Raw genomic sequence first — 13224 nt, 5'->3', positions numbered from 1 at the left:
GCCTGATGTGGGGCTCCATCCCAGGACCCTGAGATCAGGACCTGAGCCGAAGGCAGATGTTTAATGGACTGAGCCACCCAGGCACCCCGGGAATTCCTACGTTAGCCCATTGAAATACAAAGTCTCCATAGAAATGAGGATATATAAAGGGTCATTCATATCTTGGAGCCATGCTTCTCAGTGGCTTTCGCGAATTAGGTTTCCCTACGGACTTGGGAGAGATCCTGAGGTCTGTTGACCCCTGTGAGTAGGGATCGAGCCCAACAAGAAGGAAAGAAAAAGAAGAATCGGCAGGTGGTAAACACAGAATTCAGCAGTTTCCTAGTGCTGTGTCTGGTTTGGGGCTGGCAATTCTCGGCATCGTTGCCCCCTCTCTTAGGACCATGCTGAAGCACCCCATCCTTATGAGGGCCTTTGGGGACCAGAAATCCACAGCTTCTCTTCCTAGTCATCTAGTATTCTAGCCCAAGAGTGGGTCCAGGCAGGCCAAGCCTGTAGCCACAGTAACTGTTCTACTTGGGACTCTTGCCTTCACTCTCAGCTAGTACAACAAGGAGGTTCACTGTGGCCGAACCCCACGCCACGGCAAACTGAGGGGAGAGCTGTGCCCAGGTGTCTTGTTGTGGACCTTCCCTCAGGAGTTCCAAGGTAGAGATACCAGGCGGAGGTACTGGTAGCCAGAGAGGTACTGGTTCAGCCCCTGCCTCAGTCCACAACGTCTCCACAGGGCACGGCGACAGAGGGAGGCTCCTTGCTCCCTGTGCTTCCAAACTGAACTGGGTCGGGGCTGTGCCTCAGCTCTATTAATAGCCCCCTAGCCCAGCCTGCTAGCCCCAAACCCGGATGCCAGGAGCTGTGAGTCAGCAGCTAAAAATAACGGAGAGCAAATGCACCCCAACCCCAACGAGCAGCTCCCTGAGGCCCTCCACCCTCACGTTTTGGTCGGTCCCAGTCTCCAGTCCAGGGCCTCCTAGAAGTTAAGTGTGCCGTAGCTGTCCAGTCCTCCCGGGAAGACGGTAAGGATAGGCGGTGGCAGGCTCAGGGCCGGGGACTCAGGGGCCAGGGGCTTTAGGGTCTGGGACTAGGTCCTGGCATTCTGGCCCGGAGTCTGGACTCCCAGGTGACACGACTGCAGCTGAGAGCCTGGGAGCGGAGAAGTTGAGGCCGCGGGGGATTGTCAGGACTGGGTCGGAAGGGGAGGGAAGAGCCTGGCGGGCTGCGAGGCTAGACGCCGGGGAGGGGACAGAAAAGTAGGGGTGCGGGGTGGAGGTGCGCGCTGAGAGGCGAGAGCCTGGCAGTATCTGACAGGCTGGCCGCCCCGGAGCCGAGGCCGGCAGTCGGTCAGATTGAGGGGCGGATCGGGAACCGGGAAAACTAAGGAAATGCAGCTTCAAAGGGTACTGTGTGGAGGAAACCTGGCCGCTACGCGGCGGCGCGGACGCCCCGGGAGACTGGGACCAGACAGCGGTCGCAGCGTGGGCTCCCGACGCGCCTACCTCCTCCCCGCCCATCGCGCGCCGGCGCGCGGCCCCCTCCCCCCCGACCGCGCCAGCTGCAGGCCAGGTATGTTGGCTTGGACCGCGGCCCGTGTACGTATGTGCGTGTGTATGCATGGCGGGGGCGGGGCGGTGAGAAGGGAAGGGGCGGGGCCCGGGAGGAGGAGGGGGCGGGAATACAAATTCAAACTCACTTCCGTCAATCCCGAGACCGGAAGCGGTCAGGGGTCTCTTGGGAATTGTAGTTCCCGGGGGCTGCCTTGCAAACGAGCAGGGTCGTGTCCCGAGGGGCTGGTGCGGCCCCCGCCCCCCCCGTCCAACCCCCCCGCCGGGTCCCAGTCTGGCGAGAGGAGAGGAAATGAGAACCGAACCTCCAGACCTCGCCAGCGTCTTAATTCGATTTCCCTTCGTGTGGAGACACGAACCGGGGTGAATATTGGTGCGGTGGGGGACTGAAGAGGCAGCCACAGAGCCCGCTGCGGTCCTTGGTTTTGCCTTGGCCCCTCCCTCCCCCCTGCTACCGGACTCCTCATCCTAGGTCAGCTCCTCACTGGTCTCCTTAACTGATTTAGCCAGGACCTCCCGAGCAGCACACACACTGGGGAACTTGTTCCTCGAGGGGAAGGAGGGCCTGGGAACCGGACCCTGCGCGCAGCAGCTCAGAGAGGCGAAAACTTGTGGAAATCGGATTATACCCTCAGGGTCTAGAGTCAAGGACACAGGTCCCCAACCGGCACGGAAAACAGGTGGCATTCAGACGTCACGGTGACAACTGACGCGGCCTTCTTCTTGCGGCAGGTGACCACAAGGTGGAGCTACAACGCAACTCTGCGCAGCGTGCCTCGGCCACCCAGAGTGTCCCCCGCGGGGGCTGCTCTCCTGCTTCCCCTCTTGCAGCCCTTCGTTGTCCCAGGTGGTCCTCCCGCCTCCAGCCCAAGATTCTCGCCCGTGATGACCCCTCAGTGTCATGTCACATTAGACCGGGATGGAAGGTGCATCCCCCACCAAGCCCCCGCGCTGAGAAGATCAGACCACGACCAAATGGGAGTTAAATTTATTGAGTAACAAGATTAACAACATAGGAGGAGCCAACCTGTCTTGAAGAAAAGGCTGTGAACAGCAAAAAGCCACCTATGGGCACAGAATTAAATGGCTACATGGGCTCTTCAGCCCCCAGCATCTAGGCAGGAAAGCAGTTAGATTGCAGGGGTCAGGAGAGACAGTGAATGGAGTGGGATTGGTGTTTCCATCATCTTAGTTCTCCAGGAAAGGCCGTTCTGTCATCTCCTCCAGTCACTGGTCCAAGCTGGTCCATCCCTGACACACCCTATGCCTTCTACACAAGAACACGTGCACGCAGATCTGAAACATTATCGTGGCAACCTCCTTCCCACTTTCTCTGTTCTAGTTTCATTTCGGGAGAAACTTCCCGTGACTCCCTGTCTTCCCAACGACCTCAGGTCAAAACCCTAAGGGGGAGCCAGACTCTGTGGAAGCTTGCCGCATGCCCTCATAGTTCAAAACCTTCCGTTGGCAAAGTTTACCCCACCCCATCCCCACTCAGCCACTCTCCCTTCCTTGTGGTTAGTCAATCCAGACAGGCCTCAAGATTCTGGTTGGTGGGGATCCAGGGTTGGGCATTCACTCCATTATGAAATTGTTGATCCTGGTCAGCAGCACTGCTGTTTCTAAGCCTAGAGCAGGGGGTGGGGAGAGGGGAGGACACATAGGGAGTGACCAAAGGGCAGACTAGAGGAAGAGAGAGATGAGGTGAGGGAGAAGGTTCTTACCAGTTTTCTCTCTCTCCTTCTTACATCTCCTAAAGGGAGAAAAGCTTCCCATTATGAGTTCAGCCGGCCTCGGGCATGACCCTTTGATTCCCGGTTCCCCCAAACTGCCTTTCCCCCAAGCCAATTTGGGGTGGAAGGAAGGGTCTCAGAATCTCAAAGGCACCAAACAGACCCGACACCACGCTCCGGGCAGCATAGGTGGGTCTGAATCAGCCGCGTCACTGGGACCCTGGGGGAGAATGCAGACCTGGAAAGCTGAGGTGTGAAGAGCTCACCCTTGGAGGAGGAAGGTCCACAGAAGCAACAGGGTAGAGACACAGTTGGTGATGATCCACATCATTAGGTAGGTTTGAGGGGGCTACGGGAAGAGGAAAAGGCACCTGTCGGTGGCCAGAGCCCCAAAGGTAGTATACGGGGCGGCGGGGGTGGGGGGCGGAATATGTAAGGAAGAGAGGGCCAGGGATAAGGAGGAGCAGGGACAGGGGAGGAAGGGGTGGGGTGACAGTCCCAGAGCCCTTACGATGATCCAGACGGGGTAACGCATCTGCTGCAGCAACTGGCAATCATTGGTGGTGACCGAATCCACCCCTGCGCACCAGAGCAGGGAAAAGAGCCAAGGCTTGTTCACCACAAATAGGTTCACCGAGACATTATCCTGGTGCAGTGCCCTGTGGAGGTGGGAAACAGGAATATCCAGGATCACGGGGCACGAGGCACAGGAGGCAGCCCCTGTCCACGCTTGACCCTACAGCGTTGCTGCCAAGGAACTATCAGGTCGATCTTTACACAGCAGCCCCTGACCATCAGTGATTCTCTTTGCATGGCTGAACTTTGCCTCCTGGTGCATCCCACCTCCGCATCCTAGCTTTGCCATCTGGGGCCGCACAACTGTGTCTCTCTTCTTTGTCCCATGACAGCCCTTCGGAGGTCTGTGGAGCAGGTGAGCACGTCTCCGAGTCACCTCCTCCCCAGGCCCGACAGCCCCAGCTCCCTCAACCAGGGGCCGGGGACCTGGCTTCTCCTTCCCTTTGCCATCCAAACCTCGCCCAAGCTGATCTGGCTTCAGTTTCTCGGTGTTCCTTTCGAAGTGTGGGGGCTTGCCTCTGAACATGATATCCCAGGTGGGCTTGGCCCAGCTTTGAGTACAGCAAAACTCCTCCTGGCTTCTGGGCATGATGCCTGCATGCAGGCAGCCCAGGGTCGGGTTCGTTTTGGCAATGTCACAAGCCACGGATGACTCATTATGCACACTATTCAGTCAGAGCCCTGGTCTCTCTCACACGTGTTCCTGCTGAATGCCAGTATCTCCTCTCTCGGCTTTGTGCAACTGAGCTTCCTTTGGACTGCAGATAGAGGTCTTTACTTCTATCCTTGTGTTTCCTCTCGGTACATTTGGTCCATCATCTTAGCACGCGTAGGCCTTTCGGGCCCTCGATTTCATCACCAGTGTATTCATTACCAATTCATGTCTTTTGGAAACACGATCAGCGGTTGAGGTTGACTAGGACGAGACTAAAGGGAGGGCCAAAGCCAATGTCATGTCGTGACGGCTCGGGGAAAGGTCCTTGAAATATTTGTGATTACTGGGCTATCAGTCAGGCCACGTTTTTGTTTTTGTTTTGTTTTGTTTGTTTGTTTGTTTTTTTGGTTGTTGTTTTTCCTGCCTGACCGCAGGGACCTTATAAGAGACCTTGGCAACGGCATGCTTTGCTGTCCATCCTGTTTACTGGCTAGGTCAGCTTCCGGAGCCCAGCTCACATCTGGGACTCTCTTGCCTCTCTCCCCTGGACCCCTCCTCTCTTGCTCTTACTTACCTCGGTGGTGAAGAAGGAAAGCTAAAACTGTTCTTGTGGCCTACAAGGTCCTACCCAGTTTGGCTCCTGCCCACCTCCCCAGCCTCACCTTCCCCTTGCTTTGGCTGCTGTCCCTGCTCCTCTTGCAGCTCTTCTCATCATTCATTAGCTCCTTGTGACCGTGACCGGTCAGGTCTCAGCCCAGATAGCACCTCCTCTTTAATGACTTTTCCTAATGTGGCCCCTCTCGAGCCCTCACTCCCAAGCCTAATTGCTCTACTTCATCTCCCCCCCCCGTTTTATTATCTTCATATCACTCATCACTACCCAATACGCATGTAATTCGTTCGGTTTGTTATCTGTCTCTTTGTATGTGTGCCCAAAGCCTGCAACAGAGAGTGCCTGACACGGAGTGTTAAATATATTGATAAATATTTGTTGTATGTGTGAATAAATGAACGGCTTTTGCCTTCCCTGAGGTGGCTCTACCCTGCCATGAAGCTTCTCCGGGATCCCCTTGGCTCCTTTCCCCAGACACTCACTTGATATCCAACAGCGGCAGATCTTGGTAGGGGAGGTTGAGAAACTGGGGTCTCTCAGTTCTGTTGCTTCCCTGCTGTCCATATATCTGGCGCATCCTGGGTGCCCGTTGTTGGACATTGGCCCGATCTTCATCTGGTAGCCAGAGGACCTGTGGTTCGGAGAAGACAGCCGTGAAGCTGGGGAGAGCTTGGGGATTCCAGGGGCGGGGGCAGGGGCAGAGAGGTCCGACCACAGAAGTGGGTATATGAGTTGGGGTAGGGCCCTGGGGCAGGGGGCCGCCTCAAAATGATCACCATGGCCTCGGGAAGGCAGGGGCTGGGGAGAGGGGCAAGAGGGAGCACTTGGGGTCCTGGCAATATCACCATGGCTTGGGGCACCCTTGCGCTCAGCACGGTCTCCAAGGTCTGGTTCACAAATGTGTCATGGTATGTGTGATTTCGTGGGGGGCGGCGCAAGTCAAACATGATGGAAAGGTTAAGGACTGCGGCTTCCTTTAGCAGCTCTTCCAGCGTTGGTACTGACTGGTTCTCAGCCTCCTTCCGATCAGGGCCTGACAGCCGCTTGGCCCCCCAGAAGGGTTGCCTCTATAAGAACAGGAAGATTATTTCAAGACTGGAAGGAGCCTTTAGGCCATTGCCCCATCCTTCCTATTTTCACTCATTTCCCCCACTTGGTGCCCAGCTTCTGTGCACCTCTGAGCCACGGTCTTTCTTTCTTCCAACTGTGGCCCTTTCCAGACCGTCTAACACCTTACTCTGTGACTCCCAACCTCCTCCCCTCCCAGTTTCCTAACTTCCTCTCTCCTGCTACCTTTTCTCTTTGGCCTCGCAGAGACCTCTGGGGTCTTGGCCCCTTGGTTTCCTCCCGGTCCGTCAGCCCCTTTCTGCCACACCTACGTCCCCCTCCCCTTGGTCCGTCCACGGCTTGAATTACTTTTCCATAGCATCCTCAACTCTGTTCCTGCCCTGCCTGCCCCCCCCTCCCAAATCCGGAACTCTGATTCAACTCTATAATTGTCTGCCTCCTCTAGCCCTAAAATTGGGGAGCAGAGCACATTGTGTGGACTGTCGCTATAGTCCTTTTTCACCTTCAGTGCCACTTCATCATCCTTTTTTTTTTTTTTTAAAGTAAGCTCTACGCCCAACGTGGGGCTTGAACTCATGATCTTGAGAGTTGCATGCTCTGATGACGGAGCTAGCCAGGCGCCCCACTTAACCATCCTTTTCCTTGTTCTTGTTTTGCTCCTTCTTCCATTCCTAGTGGCTCTTCCAAACCTCTGCCACTCTCCTCTCCTCCCCTTGTAATCAACAAACACCCTTACTTCCTAATCACCAACATGGACAAAGCAAGCTATCTAATACCTATTAAGTATTGACTATGTGCCAGGTGGTGTTAGAAGTGTATTATTTAATTGTCCCAATAATCCTACAGGGTAGGTCCTGTTATGATGCCTATTTTACAGATGAGGAAAATGAAGCCCAGAGAGACTACGGAATGTTGCTCAGGCTCACACAGCTAGTAGGTGGTGAAGCCAGGAGTCAAACCCAGACATCCCCTGGTCTTAATCCCTCTGATACGTCATCATACATAGAGTTCAGTGAAAAACCAATCAAGGGACGCCTGGGTGGCTCAGTCAGTTAAGTGTCTGCCTTCGTTCGGCTCAGGTCATGATCCCAGGGTCCTGGGATCAAGTCCCATATCGGACCCCCTGATCAGTGGGGAGCCTGCTTCTCCCTCTCCCGCTCTTCCTGCTTGTGCTCTCTCTCTCTCTCTGACAAATCAATAAAATCTTTAAAAAGTAAAAAAGAAAAACCAATCAAGGTGCAAAGGAATACATGAAGTGATCCTATTTGTGCAAAATGAAAAGTACGTGTGTGCACATACGTGTGTGTACATGTATGTATGTATATATATGGACATATGGAATACATACCCAACTGTTAGCAACGAATATCTCAGCGGAGTTGGATTATGGGAGACTTTTCAAACGTTTAGGTTATTTCTCTAATGTTTAATTTTTTATGAGGAACGTGTGTTCCTTTTATAATCAGGAAAAGAGGAACTGAGAAAATAAAGTACCCTTAATGAATACTTTTTGTCACCTACAGGACTGAAGCCTGAACTGGGGCCGGCATTCAGAGCCCTTCGAGACCAAGCCCCTGCTCCCCTTGCCAGTCTCACCTCTTACTACTCCCACGAATTTTATCTTCCAGTTGCACTGAGCCACTTTTTGTCTCCTGGAAACACTTCTTCATACCTCTGTGCTTTGCATATGCTCTTCCCTCTGACTAGAGTTGTCAGTCCCTGCTTTGCCCATCTTAAAAACCATTGTCATTTCATGTGCTGCTCAGGCCTTCTCTCTTGTGAAACCGCTCTTGATCCTCTCCCACGCCCACCGTGCCAAACAGTGGCTTTGCCAAACAGCGGCTTTGCCAAATAGCAGCTTTGCTCTCTCTCCTGTTTACTTACCTACCTACTTACTTATTTACTTATTTGAAGATTTTATTTATTCATTTGAGAGAGAGATGGGGAGAGCACGAGCAGAGGGGAGGGGCAGAGGGAGAGGGAGAAGCAGACTCCCCGCTGAGCAGGGAGCCCTGTGTCAGGGGGCTGACACAGGGCTCCATCCCAGGACACGCCCCTGCCCCGGGATCATGATCTGAGCCCAAGGCAGACGCTTAACCATCTGAGCCACCCAGGCGGCCCTCTCTCCTCTCTATTTCGTAAAGCTCTTGTGATTGCTCTAGTTTTCCTATCCTGAGAGCCTGTTGGCTCAGCTCTGTCCTGTCCTTGGAGGGAGTGACTTGCAGGCAGAGATTGGATACCTATTGCTTATCACAGGGCTCAGAAAATACTTATCAATGAATGAACTTCCCCCCCCCCCCCCCCCCCCCCGCGCAAGTGCCCCTACAGGTGGTTGCCTCTTCTGTGAGGCTGTCTTCACCTCTAGGAACCAGGTCCCGGCATTGAGCTTCTTCAGTTCAGCGCAGGAGAAGTCGCTGCTGTGGGAGGAGGTTCTGGCTGGGAACACAGAGGCCACATCCGTGGTGCGGCTCAGGTGCTCATCATGCATGAGGAAGGGGATCCCGTCAGAGCTGAGGGCACAAGGTGGGGGTCAGAGGGCTGAGCTCTGGGACTGCTCATCACTTCCTGAGCTCCCCTGCTGCCTCCCTCTGCCCCCCCTCCCCCAGCTTCTCTCACCTGACCATCACGTCGGTCTCAAACACAGCAGCTCCACATTCGGCGGTCTTCCGCAGGGACATCAGGGTGTTCTCGGGGGCCAGCTGGGCAAGGGAATTGACAGGGAGGTAGCAGAGAAGGGTGGGAGCCTGGGAACCCACAGGCCCGATCGCTGCAGCCTGGAGGAGCAGACCCATCCCACCCAACACTCACCATGGGGGCCCCTCGGTGTCCCACCAGACCAGGCTTGGGGGGTAAGTCTCTGGGCTCCATGATACAGGGTGAGGAGATGCATAGTGGGGCCAGGTAGACGGCCAGGGAAACTCCAAAAAATAGGAACAGGAGCAGAGTCTTGGGACCTGTGGGGCACGGGGGAGAGGCTATGGAGAAAGGGCAGTGGGTGAGCTCTGGGGAGGGGGGGCGCAGAGAGCCGAGTACAGGTGCAGTAAAACAGAAGTGGCGGTGGCCAGTGGGGGTGCATCGGGGAGTGGAGGTGGCACCTCTTCGACGGACACGGTAGAAGGTAGCAGCCACAGGCCAGGCCAGGAGGGTGATACCAGCAACTGCTCCGATATGCAGGAATGGGGCTGTGGCCTGGGGACAAGAGGCAGTGAGGAGGGTTCTTCTCCCTCACGTCCCTCCTCTCCACCTCCTAGGACCTGAGTCCGGAGCTACTTGCAGCCCTGGGGACCAGGGGGTTGGACGCAGGCCAAGGCTCCCACCTAGGTCCCCGGAGATCAGTCACTCACCTGCAGTGACAGACGTAAGCTACGCCATTCCTGCTGCCATTGGACGTCCAGTCCCACAAGGCCAGCGGCCACAAGAAGCATAATGAGCAGCAGCAGCATCTGGGGGGACCAGGGACGGACGGGGCCTTCTTGGTCAACCCGGGCTCGTGGCTCCCCGGGCTGTGCCCCCCCCACCGCCCCTGCCCCACTCTCTGAAAACAGGACCATTTCTTTCCCCATGACTCATCCCCGTTCCTTCTCTCATTCAACACGTATTCACTGGGCTTTATGTCCTGAGCTTGAGTCCGCACGTAGGATACTGGGGTGCTCGGCAAAGACCTGGCCCAGGGGCCCCCCTCTGCCCGCTCACTCCCATCCCCACTGTACCTTGTGGACACTGTGCAGATGCAGAGGCTGACCACAGAGCCGCAGGAGCAGGGCCAGGAGCTGGAGGCAGAGGGCGGTGGGAGTAATGAGGTGCCCAGCGGGGTCACTGAGATGCGCTTCCCAGGCTGATACCTCCCTCCTGCCCTCCCCTCAGTGGCCAGGGGGCGACGCTGAGCAGGAAGGGAGGAATTAACGGGGTGGGGGGGTGGTGGTTAGGCGGGCCGCTCCCTGACCCACCAATAGCAGGGATGCATATGTGACAAGTAGAGAGATGACCAGCAGAAATGCCAGGGACCAGTCCATCCAGTGTCCCCAGTGGTGGAACAGGAATCTGTGGGAAGGGAGAAGAAAATGTCTGAGTGGGGGCAGGGGTGTGAATAGTGGCCTGAGGGGAGTTGGGGTGGGCGGGTCCAGAAGGGTGACCAGAAGGGAGTGAGGGGAAGCACTTCATGGGGCCAGGGGTCCCAAGGACTGGGGGCGGGGGGGGGGGCACTCCGTGGAGGAATTTTCTAAGGAGGTTGGGGAGCAGGACAGCTGGGCAGGGCTGGGGATGACTGAGCCCCCAGGGGTCCCAAGGTGGGGCAGAGATTAACATGGATGCTGAGGAAGGAGGGGGTCCATGACACACTCATTGAAGTTGTGCAGGTCATTGAGAAGGATGAGCCCGATGTACAGCCAGCCCAGGGAGAGGAGAAAGGTGAGGAAGAGCAGGCCAAACCAGATACAGTCGCACTGCAAAGGGGCAGGAGAGAAGCTCACAGCCGATCCCCACTTCCAGCTCCGAGTCCCCCAACGGATGGCAGCTCAGTGGGGCTTCCTGCCAGGCGTTGGGCTGCTCTGCTCTGCCTGGCAGGCAGGGACAGATTTTCTTCCTGGGGAGAGAAAGCCCCTTCCCCCCAGCTGCCTCTGAGCACACGTGGCCTCCTTATCCCCTCCAGGCGGCCTCTGCCTTGGACGTCCAGTCCCCCCCCATCCCCACTCCACCTTGCTGGTTTGCATCCTCTCTTTGGGGCATTTCCTCCAGTGGCAGCTATACAGGCAGTGGAGGCAGCGGGCCCAGACGGAGCAGCAGCCGGGGGACTCGGCCATGGTGAGGGCCTGGGAGAAGGGACACTCAGCCACCAGGCACCCTGGCAGACGGCGGATCCCAGCCTCCCTCCCAGGGCATCTCAGGAGCTTCGGGGGAGGAGCAGAGGCCTGGGCCGCTGCTCAGCAACGGGAGGGAGGTCATGGGGCTGCCCGAAGTGCCAGATTGGACAAGGATGTGAGCCGGGGCGGGGGGATAATCTCTGGGGTCTTTCTTTCCCTTGAACCCAGATACCTGGAAAGTCAGTGGGACACCCAGGAGATCCAGCCTCTTTGCAGGCAGGATGCGTACCCACCCTCCCCAACTCCTCCCCATTTAACAGCATCCATCCAGCTCTGGGGATGGTGCGCTCGCCCAAGGGTGGGGACCTGGGAGAAATTGCCCAGGGTGGGGCAAATTCAGTTCGGCACGTTGAGGCAGATCTGGCCAAGCTTCAGGCAGCCCCATGGTGGGGAGCCTTCCACCCGAGGAACCAAGAGTAACCTGAAGCAGAGGTTCTAGTTCTGACCTGGGGCTAAGGAAGGCCCAGCTAGTTGGCCAGTTGCTATGGATACAGAGATTGCACACACCACAAAGCCCTGACTAAAAGATTCTCAGTCTCCACCTCCCAAGGGGCAGGGGGCACTGTCAGTAAGAGGAAGACTGGAGGGAAACAGGCTCCTGGGTCACCTCCCAGGCTTCCGAAGGGGCCTTTCTCCTGCCCGCACACACCTGGAAAATCCAAGCCCTTTCACCCCAGTCGTGTCCCTTCCTGCCCAGTCACCCCCCCCCACCCCAGCCAGGAACCCAGTCTCCACCTTCTCCCTTTTAGGGGCCCCACCCTCTGAGCTCACTTGGGTGAAAGTACAACAAATACTGGTCAAAGGTGTGTGTGTATGTGTGTGTGTGCATGCGTGCATGTGTGGTGGGAGGTGTGGTTGTGTTGGGGCCAGGGAGTGTTAGACCTTGGGCTTTCGGGTGACACTGAGACCTAGCAGGCTTACGGATCCCCGAACTAGGCTGGGTGTGTGTCCTTCTACCTGAGGGCGTGTGCGATTTGTGTCAGCCTTTGTATGTGCGTGCGCACTAGCGGCTGTCGGTGCTAATGGGTTTCTAGAAGACTTTGAGTGTGTAGAGGAGCCCCTGGATACACCCAAAGTGTGTGTGGTCTCAGGGACACGAGCCCTTGTCATCTGGGCTCCCTAAGGCTGTGGAGTCTTGGAGGGGAGGGTGTGGCTGCCCCTGAAACTGCCCTCCTTAGCCCACCGGGGCCTTGGGAAAGGAAGATTAGGGTAGGGAGTGGAGGGGTGAGGGGGCTGTAGCTGGGGGAAGGAAAACTCTCCTCTCTCTGAGATCCCTCCCAGGGGGAAAAAAAACCAAAAAAAAAAAAAAAACATCCTAAAGGGAGGTCCCTGCTTCTTCCCATCCCGGGACTGGCTCCTAGTAGCGGGCCCTGGGCTCCATCCACACTTCCTGCCTACCTGCAGGTCCTGCCCCTGTATCCCAGACACGGCCTTCCAGAGTCCCACCTCCCTCCAGGAGCTGTCTGTAGGCTGGGGTCAGGATCTGAGCCGTCTGAAAACCCCCATCAGGGGAGCTGAGCAGGGGTGCTGCTCCATCCCCAGGCCCGGTTGGAGCCAGTCTCCACACCCTTCCCCGTCCCCGCCTGTCAGCCCCAGCCTTCCCCAGCCTTCACACCTTGTCTCAGCGGCAGCTCCGCTCAGCTCTGCGCTCTGCTCTGCACTGCACTGCTTCCCAGCTCCTCTCCCGAGTTTGTCTGCCTCCTCCCTCTTCTAGTCCTTGGCTCAGCCCCCACCGGTCAAACAGGTGGCACTGTTGCCACCTACAGGAGGCTGCGTGGCTTATGTCCGAAGGGCTTGAGCCTGTTCTATGGCCAGTGCCCAGCCCTGGGGGGGTGGGGGTGGGAAGGGGGAGGGAGAGCAGATCTGCTTCTTTACTTGCTGCCGGTCAGGGGGCTTGGCGTGAGGAATTCCTTTTCCTTTGTGCGGCCCTCCCCATCCCTCTTGTCCCTCCTCCTGTTCCCCTCTCAGTCACTGCCGGGGCTTTGTCCCCCGGCTCAGGGAGGCGAGGGCCCGAGGGCACTGGCGGGCGGGAAGCTGGGGGGAGGTGACCACACAACTCTGCAACTTGGCAGTGAGGAGAAGGGGCCCAGCCAACCCCCTGGGAAGAAGGGGTGTGTGTGTGTGTGTGTGTGTGTGTGTGTGTGTGTGTGTGTGTGTG

General features: G+C 56.9%; 1 protein-coding gene across 1 annotated transcript; it reads right to left on the bottom strand.

Moving 5' to 3' along the window:
* Nucleotides 1–2535: 2535 nt before the first annotated feature.
* On the bottom strand, nt 2536–12840 carry GDPD2 (glycerophosphodiester phosphodiesterase domain containing 2). Its single transcript, XM_025893929.2, has 16 exons — nt 12682–12840; nt 10902–11015; nt 10546–10649; nt 10155–10248; nt 9918–9977; nt 9552–9650; nt 9303–9396; nt 9016–9161; nt 8824–8906; nt 8567–8717; nt 5985–6206; nt 5622–5770; nt 3807–3954; nt 3562–3644; nt 3287–3315; nt 2536–3190 (listed from the first exon to the last, which is right to left on the bottom strand). The coding sequence occupies exons 2-16, from the start codon at nt 11004–11006 to the stop codon at nt 3138–3140; spliced, it is 1620 nt and encodes a 539-aa protein (XP_025749714.1). The 5' UTR covers nt 11007–11015; nt 12682–12840; the 3' UTR covers nt 2536–3137.
* Nucleotides 12841–13224: the final 384 nt, after the last annotated feature.

Source organism: Callorhinus ursinus, unplaced genomic scaffold (genome assembly GCF_003265705.2).
Source record: "Callorhinus ursinus isolate GAN/ISIS: 27379988/994484 unplaced genomic scaffold, GSC_fseal_2.0 scaffold66, whole genome shotgun sequence".
NCBI classification, from domain to species: Eukaryota; Metazoa; Chordata; class Mammalia; order Carnivora; family Otariidae; genus Callorhinus; species Callorhinus ursinus.
This window is presented reverse-complemented; position numbering and strand designations above follow the sequence as displayed.

Bases quoted from the DNA above. Each gene is read 5' to 3' on its own strand.
- GDPD2 (XM_025893929.2), bottom strand. From the start codon at position 11,006: ATGGCCGAGTCCCCCGGCTGCTGCTCCGTCTGGGCCCGCTGCCTCCAC. The intron at 9,162-9,302 runs GTGCCACCTCCA...CGTGCCCCACAG, and splicing joins CTACCGTGTCCGTCGAAGAG to GTCCCAAGACTCTGCTCCTG. The intron at 3,955-5,621 runs GTGAGTGTCTGG...CCACCTCCACAG, and splicing joins CTGCCGCTGTTGGATATCAA to GGCACTGCACCAGGATAATG.